This window comes from Armigeres subalbatus, chromosome 2 (genome assembly GCF_024139115.2).
Source record: "Armigeres subalbatus isolate Guangzhou_Male chromosome 2, GZ_Asu_2, whole genome shotgun sequence".
NCBI lineage: Eukaryota > Metazoa > Arthropoda > Insecta > Diptera > Culicidae > Armigeres > Armigeres subalbatus.
In genome coordinates this window covers 340400174-340411022 of record NC_085140.1, presented here as the reverse complement: position 1 = coordinate 340411022, position 10849 = coordinate 340400174, and the positions used below count along the sequence as shown (strand labels likewise).

The 10849-nt window shown below is 36.2% G+C and overlaps 1 protein-coding gene across 1 annotated transcript; it reads right to left on the bottom strand.

Annotated features, from left to right (window-relative positions):
• Positions 1–917: 917 nt before the first annotated feature.
• Positions 918–4746, bottom strand: LOC134216999 (glia maturation factor gamma). Its single transcript, XM_062695755.1, has 3 exons — positions 4497–4746; positions 4275–4368; positions 918–2256 (listed from the first exon to the last, which is right to left on the bottom strand). The coding sequence occupies exons 1-3, from the start codon at positions 4497–4499 to the stop codon at positions 1937–1939; spliced, it is 417 nt and encodes a 138-aa protein (XP_062551739.1). The 5' UTR covers positions 4500–4746; the 3' UTR covers positions 918–1936.
• Between the last annotated feature and the right edge of the window lie 6103 nt (positions 4747–10849).

Below are 10849 nucleotides of genomic sequence, written 5' to 3'. Positions count from 1 at the left end.
GATATGTTTGCAAGAAGGGAGAAAATGCAGCGATCACCAGTCTCAGGCAGTATAGTAGCGACTAGACAAGAATCAGGGAAGCTAACAGGATTTAGGCTCGGATTTAGGTTCCTATAACAGCTGTCCACACAAAAATCATAAAGTAGGAGCCGATGCCCACGTAGCATTTTTTTCAAGCTACGTGCATACCGCGTCCACGCAAGGTCCACGCAAGGTATACGTGGACAATTATCCAACTTTCCCCATAAAATTGATCAACTCTTAGTATGTACAAACACAGCAGAGCCCCAAAACGATTCGATTGGTGGGAAAACCTTTCAAATCTGTCCTCCTGTCCGTGAGTTATAATTGCCTCAAAGGATATGCAAACTCATTTTTTATATATAGACGACAAAAACGCGTTTAACAATGCCAGCTGGGAGGTCATCGCCGCAGCACTGCACAGTATGCGATTCCCTGACTGTCTGTGTAGGATCCTTAACAGCTACTGCCAGAGCCGAATTCTGGTTTACGAAACGAATTCGGGACAGAAGCCATTCAGGGTTACGGCAGGCTGTATACAAGGCTCCATACTCGGCCAAACGCTGTGGAAGAATGGGGTAAATGTTAATATCACTTTTCCTTGCGGAATAATGGAAAGGAACTCTTCTAATCTTACATAGTAGGCACTATTTGCGTTACGAAATTTGCTCTACTTGCAGGCTCCGTATTGCTCAAGTAGTTTCAGTAGCGGAATCGTTACTTGACCATTCCTTGTCCTATCTATTTGCACAGTACTTTTGAAGTTCATACTACCCTTTATAAAATAAGGAACGGAATAGATAGAAATATAGGTGAAATCATTTTTAAAGCCGTAATATATAGCCGTTACTGCTAACATCAAATAGGGTTGTCAAATTAGAATGGAGATAAATAAATTGATCGATAAATACCCCAATAATTGTATAATTCAAGCATTATTCTTCAAAAGTTTCTAAATTTGATGAAGTCTATTGTTTTTGTTTTCTTTAACAATATAAAAACCCTTTTCTCTACATACTTGTTTTCAATTTTATTGCATAATATATGATTAAATTCCGGGTGTAACAGAATTCGCGCTTTTACTTTTCACAAGCTACTAATAATAGTATCTCAATATTATTACTTGTACTGTCTTATAGCTTACATACAGATTTCGTCTCAGGGTCTTTGTTGATTATGTTTTATCATTTGTCCACGCGTATTATGCAACGTGCGTACTTATCACTACAGCTAATCGAACTGAACTCTAATGGTTATCAATAAAATTTATTATGTGATGGGAACATCCAACTAGTTACAGATTTTTGACCACAATTGTATCGAAAAATCCACTATCTATCTTTATATGTAAAAATAAAAATATGCGAGACCAAGAATTGAATGAGTATATCCCAATTATTAAAATGCCTTTCTATATAGGAATACAACAGGCGTATGCCAATGCATAACAGCAATAAAATGTCCTTTGATTCGCTTGTTTAATCTCTAATCGCTAATATCTAAAATTTTGTTGTAATAACTTTGAAACCAATCAAAAAGATGATTTTGGATGCTAAATTATTCACATCCTATGAAGTGATAAGGTGTGCTGGGTCAATTTTCATAGCGAAAGTAAAATGCTTAGCTCGTCGTACTACCTGATAAATACCAAATGCACTTGGTGCTTTGCTATAGACTGTATTTATTTGAGGAGTGATCATAAATCACGTCATGATTCTAGGGCAGGGGCTGGTTTCATATATCGTTTAGAGGTTTCATATAAAACTGGTTACGAATAGGGAAGTAGGTTTAAAAATGGCCATTTTTTTTGCGAGACGTCATATGTGGATCACTCCGTTTAGAATCGTTTTATCAAAATTTCAAATTTTGTTAATTGTCAAAATTGTTTAAATGCGTCTATCATCTAATCGGCAGCTTATTTCAGTTTCTCCTTGAGCCAATCCTCGGTCATATCATCTAGCTCTCGGATTTCGTAGTATCTTGTTAGGTCCGCCTCCCGTTGTAGTGCCATACGCGTTTTCGCGTACAGCATGCAGAGTTCCATTTGGCTGTCCCGTGGAGTGTAGAAGATGAAACACATCGGATAGGATATCCGAGAATCGTCGTGCACCATTTTGTAGCTGTAGATGACGTATCGGGGCTGGTGGCTGGGTAGCTGTTCCTGTAGGTCCTCGATGGAAACGTCGTCCAGCAGTTCGTCTACCGTGACCAACTGCTTCTCGCGGTCGATTTTTACTGGAGTGTAGAAAACAATAATGTTACATATTTGTAGGAAAGTTATAAAAAACGTTAATTCTTAGTCCATGGTCACATGACGTAAAGTTATTTTAGATTTTATTTTTATGACTAAGTTTGGATTTTTAAGTGGATAGCTGAATTGCTATTGTGTTTGCTGCATGTTTCAACTTTTATTCATATTTAGTAATGAATTGATTCTCAAATATAATAGGTACAATTATCTGAAATACAAGAAAAAAAATTACTCTTACGTCATTCTAAATGAATGAATCATGCGCATTGTAGTAGATAGGGAAGAATGGGGAAACTTTTTAGAAGAGAACTTGTTTGATCAAAGTTGGAACTTGGAAGGTGCTCATTGATTTCTCACAAGTTTTTCGTTCGGTTCGTACACGGTTTGTTCTACAAAAATTATGCATTCGAGAACACTTTTATATTTCTATATTTTTCGCAAAATGTTCGAATGAATAAGAGAAGTGATTTTTTACATTGAAATGTTGTTATTTCCATTAGTACAGAGCTGATATCTGGATTCATGGATAAGTAATATAATAAAAATAATAAAAGTATGTAAGTTGATAACATAGTTTACACTTCAAGGATTTTTTTTGTGAGAAGCCTGCGGTCAATTTGGTGCGCAGCTCTTTTTAGTGAAGACTATTCCGTTTTTTACGTACGGTCGAAACGCCTTCTAGCATGGCCTGTGCTAGAATTACTCAAAACAAAAGGTCTTTTGGGTTGGGGATGGGAACCGCCACGTCCTGGATCACATGGCGGATTTATCAATCAAAAACGAATGTAATGTTCTTTCCGTCATCGTCGCCCTATCATCGCTTATTATTCTTCCAGACGTAGAGAAACATTGCTCGACATCGGCGTTGCCATGCGATGTTTTCACTACTTTAGACAGCCGTTTTCTACTTTTTACTTTCAAAAAACTGGTTCCAATACTCTTCAATTCTATAATTTGAACTCGAGGTCGGCACTTCGCATTTTAACAAGTTTCATTTGTCAAGGAGAAGATCATAGTGCCAATGAATCTTGGCGATTTTTACAATAATTGGAGATTTTCATCAACCAGACTTTTTGACTACGTGCTTACCGGCAACAACGTAATGACCTAATGTTAAAAAAGTTGAGTCTATAGATCTTTTTTAATTTGGAAAGCTCTGTCATTGCTTGATCTCCACCACACAGGTAGCATGTTTTCAATATTGTCCTAAATTTTCTCAGTATGTGAAGTAGGTATATACGCCGGTCACACATTTGGCTTATAAACTCGACCAACGATGGTTTGTACCAACCTGTACACCAGTGTACATTAAGTTTGAGTTCCGTGTGCAAGAAGCCTTAGAAAATAGCAATGAAATACTAATACTATTTATTAGTAGAGGAGTCAAAACAAACAAGCTACCAAAGCAGCAATGCAATTATCGTGCCAAAACATGAGTCATTACATATGAGTCTTTTGTCTAGAAGTTCTATTGTAAAACAATATGCTAGGTATAACAAAATACTTTGAATCTCGAAATAACAGGAACGGGGGATTTATAGCATGTTTTCCCCAATCATACTACAGAAACCCTTAATTTAAATTTCATCAAATATACTACAGTAGCGTTTGAAAATAGCAGACATTTTTACTGTAAAACTACGATGCATTTTTACTCCACTTAGTTAAATGAAACACCATTTTTGTTATAGGACTGGAGATATAGTTATGGACGACACTGCAACCATCTCTTTTTTTTATTATACTAATTGAGACGGCTTTAAATATCTAAAACCAAATTGACCACAGTTATACATTGTTCAGTTGTAGGTATTAGGAAAATAATCTAGCGAGGTTTCAAAAAGAGTTCCACATGATGATTCACACAGAAAAACACCATATCAACTTAAAAGCTTTTAATTATCATTGGTACGGGTTAAACGGAATGATAGCTCTCATGATTCAAAGCTAATGCCACATACAATAATACCAGAAAAATATAGATCAGTAATTGATTACTCACAAATTAGTGCAGTGTTGGTGGCATTCCGTCGGAATCGAAACTTGCTAATTTCCTCCTTGGCCTCGGAACTGATGTCGCAGATTTGTGCTTCGCTCTGTACCAGTGGAAAAATTAAATTAGTATAGATACATCCGCAACAATAGCAGTTAGATGAGATGGAAAACCAAAAAAAGCTTAGCCGGATATGAACGATTGAGTCAGAAGCATCATTGGGAAACTTACCATCTTGCTTTTCAACTTAAAATATGCCCGTTTTGATAGAAGATGTTTAGATATTATACCGTAACTCACTTCAAACAACAAAAGAGATCAGGTTTAACTAATAAAACAGACTGTGAAGCAAAATTTTGCAATGCTACTGATAAGATATGCACAATGTTAGCCGACTTGACGACGATTCCATTATGAATGAGAAACACGAAAGAATGAATGCGCCTCGCCTTTTGTGGGCGAATACATGGAAAATACTACAAGCACAACAACAACAGTTACCTCTCCATGCGATGTCCGATGTGGTTGGGTGTTTCATTGTGTGCGCGGGATAGCAGGCTCCAGTCGCTTGCAGATATATTTTTGTTTCCAAACAAAACATCAGTGTTGCGCGAACGCGACTTTCATAAGGTTGTGTATGTGCGTTAAAGCTTATATGGTTCTTGAATTTAGATCGAAAGTCATTTCGTCGAATATCTGCAACGACGAGGTGGAACAGTTCTTATTTGTAAACTGAGATCAATACACCATTGTAGAGAATACGGTGATGTATAATCTAAAAAAAGATGTATAATGATCAAACACGTGTCTCTTTCTCTTATTTAATGTGTGCTTTGTTCTGAAACATGGCCAATAAAACGGCCAACTTATTGCATCTATGATAATGATTATGGTTTTTTGATTTAAGAAAAATCGCGGTAAGCTATGATTAGCTGACAGAACTTGAATTCAGTTTTGTGAACATTTTTCTGGCTGATGGACGCAAAAATGATTTGGTCTTCAAACTTAAATTTTCAAGAACAGAAAATCTTGCAGCTGCTTCGGTATTGGTTACCACATGGCGCAGTACAAGCTCTCAGAACAATAAGTGTGTAAGTTCTTCTAACGGCATTTGGGCTATTTCATGTGTAAAAAAAAGAATCCGAGTAGAAGATCTACTTCGTATATTTTACTAAGTCAACAAAAATTGGAAATTGTATCCAAGGCATATCCAGAGCGAAAGGACTCTGTGGAATATAAAATTACTGGAGCAAGAGGTCTCTGACAGAAAACTAAACCAGAGCGAGAGGTCTCTCTATGGAGTGAAATTTGGGCGAGAGGTCTCCAAAACCAATACGTGACTAAATGAAGTTTGTAGCTTTTAAACTGTTTCGAAAACAGAAATCGTTTGGGAACCGGAGCGAGCAAGGGTGCGAATGGTGTTGGAACGAAAATGGCTTGATAAGTGTACCGATCACACTGGAAAATTTTTGAATGTACAATCTAAATTTGATATGGATTTCATTTATGATATTTTATGATTCACTTATGCAACAGATGCTTGACACATCTGATTCGAATAAAAATATAATAATTGAATTTTCAGTATTAATAATTGAAAAAGTATAGATTTAAAACATAACAAACGATTAGCACATTAAATTTGTAAGCATAAGATAAGCTTTGGACATAAAATGAATTGTATACGGCTTCGGAATTTGCTATAATTGAAATTCAAAAAAGACCTGATTATAGCTATTGATTTGATTTGTATATTTTGTTTCAAATAACAGATGCTTGACACATCTGATTTGAAAGAAAAGTATCATCTAATTTGGATTTTGATTGGATTGGCGATATCACTAGTTTAGTTTTGTACGGAATCAGTAGATAATCTTTGAAAAGAAAGCTTGTTCTTTAGCATTTATTTTGATTGCTGGTGGCGGTGCATCCTCGAACGCAGGTTTAAAAGTTGAGGGAAAGCAGAATATGTGAGTTGTTCCCCCAGAGAATCTACTAGTGGTGACGTTTGAATGTTCGTTGAAACAGGTACCTATACGGAACAAATGGCCAAAGATCGTGCAATATAACGATACAGTAGTCGGCGATGAACGCGCAATTGGGCATGTGGTGCATCTTATCTGAACGCGAAACTAACCTGACCTACCACAGTGAGCGGTATTAAAGACTGAGAAGGAACTGAACGAGATCTAGCTATTTGTATTTCGAAGTAAAAATCCCTAAATAAATGTACAACGAGATAAATTTCACGAGAGTGAATTTGATATGAGTTAAAGAGAAAAACTTAACCGAAAGTCATTATGATCCAGATAATCAGTTGTATAAAGCAATATTTGAAAAGATTTTGAATGAATCCATATTTTATTTATGTTCCTTTTTACAAAAATGGAATCGGATTGAATTTGAATGACCGGAATCTGAATTTTATATGAATTAATTTTCTTAAAACAACGGTGCAAATTAGGTATTGTTAAGTATAATTAATTTCAATGGATAATGAGCAAGATTTAGTTGGGATTTAGGTTGAACTTGAATTGAACTTCGGTTTCTTTTGGATCAGACGCAAATTAAACTTTGATTAGATTGAGAAAGGATTTAAATTAAATTTCAATAACATATCTTATTGAATCTTATTGAATCGTTTTTATGTATAGGAATTGAATTAATTATTTTGGTTTAGACGGATTTTTTAATAAATATTTTGTATAAGAATATCGTCTGTGCCTTGGTCTGTGCAGATGCTGTGTTGAACTTCTAGACCAACATTTGAAAAGGGCGTAACAGCCAAAATTTATTCTTTCGGATTCTTCATCTACATATATAGCTATACATGTAGACGAAGAATCAGCAGGAATAAATTTTGGCTGTTACGCCCTTTTCAAATGTTGGTCTAGACTTAATGTAAAACTTAAAAAAAAACAATAAAGATACAAAAAATGTCTGAGCAGGTTGTTGACTGTGTTTGTTATTAGTTTTGGAAAAACTCATATTATAATTAACCTAATATGTATTGCTTTGAAGAAAATTTTGAATAAAAATTTATTTAATTCTTATTTTTTGTACAAATTAACAGAGTACAGAAGGGAAAAGATGTAGAGAATACGGTGATGTATAATATAAAAATAGATGTATAATGATCAAACACGTGTCTCTTTCTCTTATTTAATGTGTGCTTTGTTCTGAAACATGGCCAATAAAACGGCCAACTTATTGCATCTATGATAATGATTATGGTTTTTTGATTTAAGAAAAATCGCGGTAAGCTATAATTAGCTGACAGAAGTTGAATTCAGTTTTGTGAACATTTTTCTGGCTGATGGACGCAAAAATGATTTGGTCTTCAAACTTAAATTTTCAAGAACAGAAAATCTTGCAGCTGCTTTGGTATTAATTACCACAACCATCTGATATATAAAATTCAAGTTTACGGTCTACGAGTGTGAAGAAAATATTAGGGTAAAATACGCAATAGTGGACCCCTAGTAGCGGAATTTTGCTCTTCCTGTCATAAGGCATAAAAATTTCAACGCATTAACTCTGCTTGATATCTAACAACAAGCTCTGCATCCCCTATTCACGAAACATATTAAGCATTGCAAGAAAAATTTGGAATCCTGGAAAATTCAAAGCGGCTCCAATGAATATTTTCCTGGCTAGTGATCGAAGACAGCTATGGTAAATTTGCTATGTTTTGTTTATATTTATAATTTTGGCATTTCTAAATGAATCAATCTGAAGAGGAACAGGATTAGTGAGGATGTTTAAGGCTCTTCTTATTCGATGGCTTTACATTTCTACTGGAAATTTGCCTGTGGGGAATCGCACAATTCCGAAACAAAAATAATTTACTGCACGAAAGAATAAATTACCGAACAGAAAAGACTTATATGACTATATGAAATTTATAAGTCAAAGATTGTGGGTTTTAGGGGGCAGCGAGGACTATGCCCAAGGACTTGACGACCCCAAGCCTGGCCACTGCGAGTTGTGGAGCTTGCCTAAGCTGGGGGGCTTATATGAAAAGCAGCATCTACATGCAGACCCTACCTTAGCGACTGTGCTTCGCTCATAGCGCACTAGCCCGAATCCTGGTGCTGGGTAGTATTTTCTAACAGACTTGATACGGTGGCCTCATGGTAAGGCAGAAGGTCCATCCAGGTTCATTAAGCCGCCCGTAACCAATCATTATATAAGAGTTTTAGAACATGAAACCATAACACTGAAGCACTGAACCAATGTATATTAGATTTTTATGCAGTCAACACCAACATAATCAGGAACACTTTTGGGGTAAAATTAACTTTACTATAATGGTTTTAATAATACAACGGGCCAAGGGATCAATTTTTTCTCTCTTCAATCTGTTTATACAATGGTAGGGCACTGGAAAAGACTAATTAGTCTTTGGTGTTGGAATAATTATTTATTACATGTTTATGTACACAGCATTCAAATTGTTGGGACTTAATGACATTTAATTTCTTCTAATTATTGAATTCAATTCAACGCACACTATGTATGATTTGTTCTATGCGGAGATTGCCCTCTGCGCGTTATTTCCGCGAAGCCTTCCAAATTTTTCTTTTTCTCCGTAATACATAAAGCCACAGATAACAGACATCCAGGCTAGAACAAATTTTACTCAAAAAGCTGTGTAAATCAAAGTACGTTTGAATACTGACTGTGGCAATACGTCGTTTAGTGGCGATAGGTGTCCTTCATGGCGTCATGCGTACTAGCTGTCATATTCCATCGAACAAACATTGCGCGCCAAAATGATACCAAATTTGCCGCCTCTTCCAGCACGTGATAACTGTTGATGTTTATTATTTTTCATGCACTATGGACCTTGTTGGTTCCAAAAAAACAAAATCTGCAAAACGCATTTTCGTACCTTCATACAACCTGATTCAATTGCCAAGTAAAGTTTCTGCTACTAATGCAACATCTCATATTGTTTAATACATAAATGCTTATAATAATATTTTCAGATTGCGAATAGTTATTAGTTATTGATAACTACTGTCGAAGAGAGATAGTGTTCCAAAACAATTATTTACTGCCGGAAATGCTAGTTATATTCTTATACACAACCTGAATTGAATAACTAAACGGGACATGAAAAATTGAAGAATCATTAATATACTTAAGCACAAATTATGGCCTTTTCATCCTTTTAGTGCTGCGCAGCTGGCTGTTACGATGACTGTGGCCTAATGGAAAGGATAGTAAAGATTCGAAAGAAGTAACAATAATGAAAATACAAACAAAGGCGGTAGCTGCTGTTCACCAACGAAACGTCTCAGGGAACATCCATAAATTTCATAACGCTTAGAGGGGTGGCCTGAAGTGTAATATAGGATAGAGGAGGTGTCATACATGATTGTTTTGGCGTTACGTAATTAATGGATCTTCTCTCATCACAAAACAAACCATGCGCTTCATGATGGCAGAGAAAAGATATTTTAGTTACTAGATAAAGATTGTCGCTTCGGTTCCCTTTGTTCTGCTGTTCGGAACATGTTGGGTACCAAGCTGTCAAATCGTATGGATTTTCCTTCTTTGACATTTAGCTCGAGCCGGTGACAAGCGCGGTGTCATCATCATCAATAGACATAGACCGCTGTCATCATTGAAACGCAGTATGAAAAAAAAATTATAGCCCGGGACATCCTGGCTACGATCTGGCGATGGGTTAAACAATAGGATGTCAATAGCCTGATTTAGCTCCCCTATCCTCGCCAGCAAAAGATGGAACATGATGGGCAGCGACGACAGCGACAATCTTTATCTGGTAAGTAAAATATCTTTTTGGCAGAGAAATCGCTTGCGTTAGTGTGAGAACGAAACATCACATATGAAATTGAAAACAGAGTGAGGAGGAGGATCTGTTGTTTATGTCTATGATGGATGGTGGGGCCTAAAATTTTGACAGCTTCTTGATGAGAGAAACTATGCGATGCCAGCGCCTCCACGAGATTGCCACTTGTGTTGCGTTCCAAAACGTCCGTTAAATTCCTTACACACGATTGAGAACGGACTTGTATGTCTGTTCTCTGTGATAAAGCACCCAAATACACAACGTTATTCTTTAAAATTAACATTTTAAATATATATAAGAACCCTGATCACATCAACAACAGGAAATGACATTTGTTTTGTTGTCGTTTTTCATGGCAACGAGCTTTTTTGGATCTAGTACCCATTTCAATTCTCCTTCCATTCCTCGATCTCTCCCTATCTCGATGGTCCCTTCAATATCGAGATGTGGAGAGGCGACTGTATTTTAAAAGCTTGATTGCAAAAATATACATATGTGCATTGCACATAAAAAATAGAAGGAAAATAATTTCAGTGCAAGTTTCCAGAAAACAATTTTCGGGAAAATGTCACATTCCATGACCGCGTTCTTTGATGAAAACCTTCAATGGAATCACTGAGCGTGCCCCTATCTGTTTACGTCATCATCATCATCATCATCACAATTGCATGTGAAAAAGATTCATAATTAGGTTCTGCAGCGTCTGTATCTAACCTCAAACTGATGACTGATTAGTAGTACTTCGCGTTGGACTCGGGGGCAG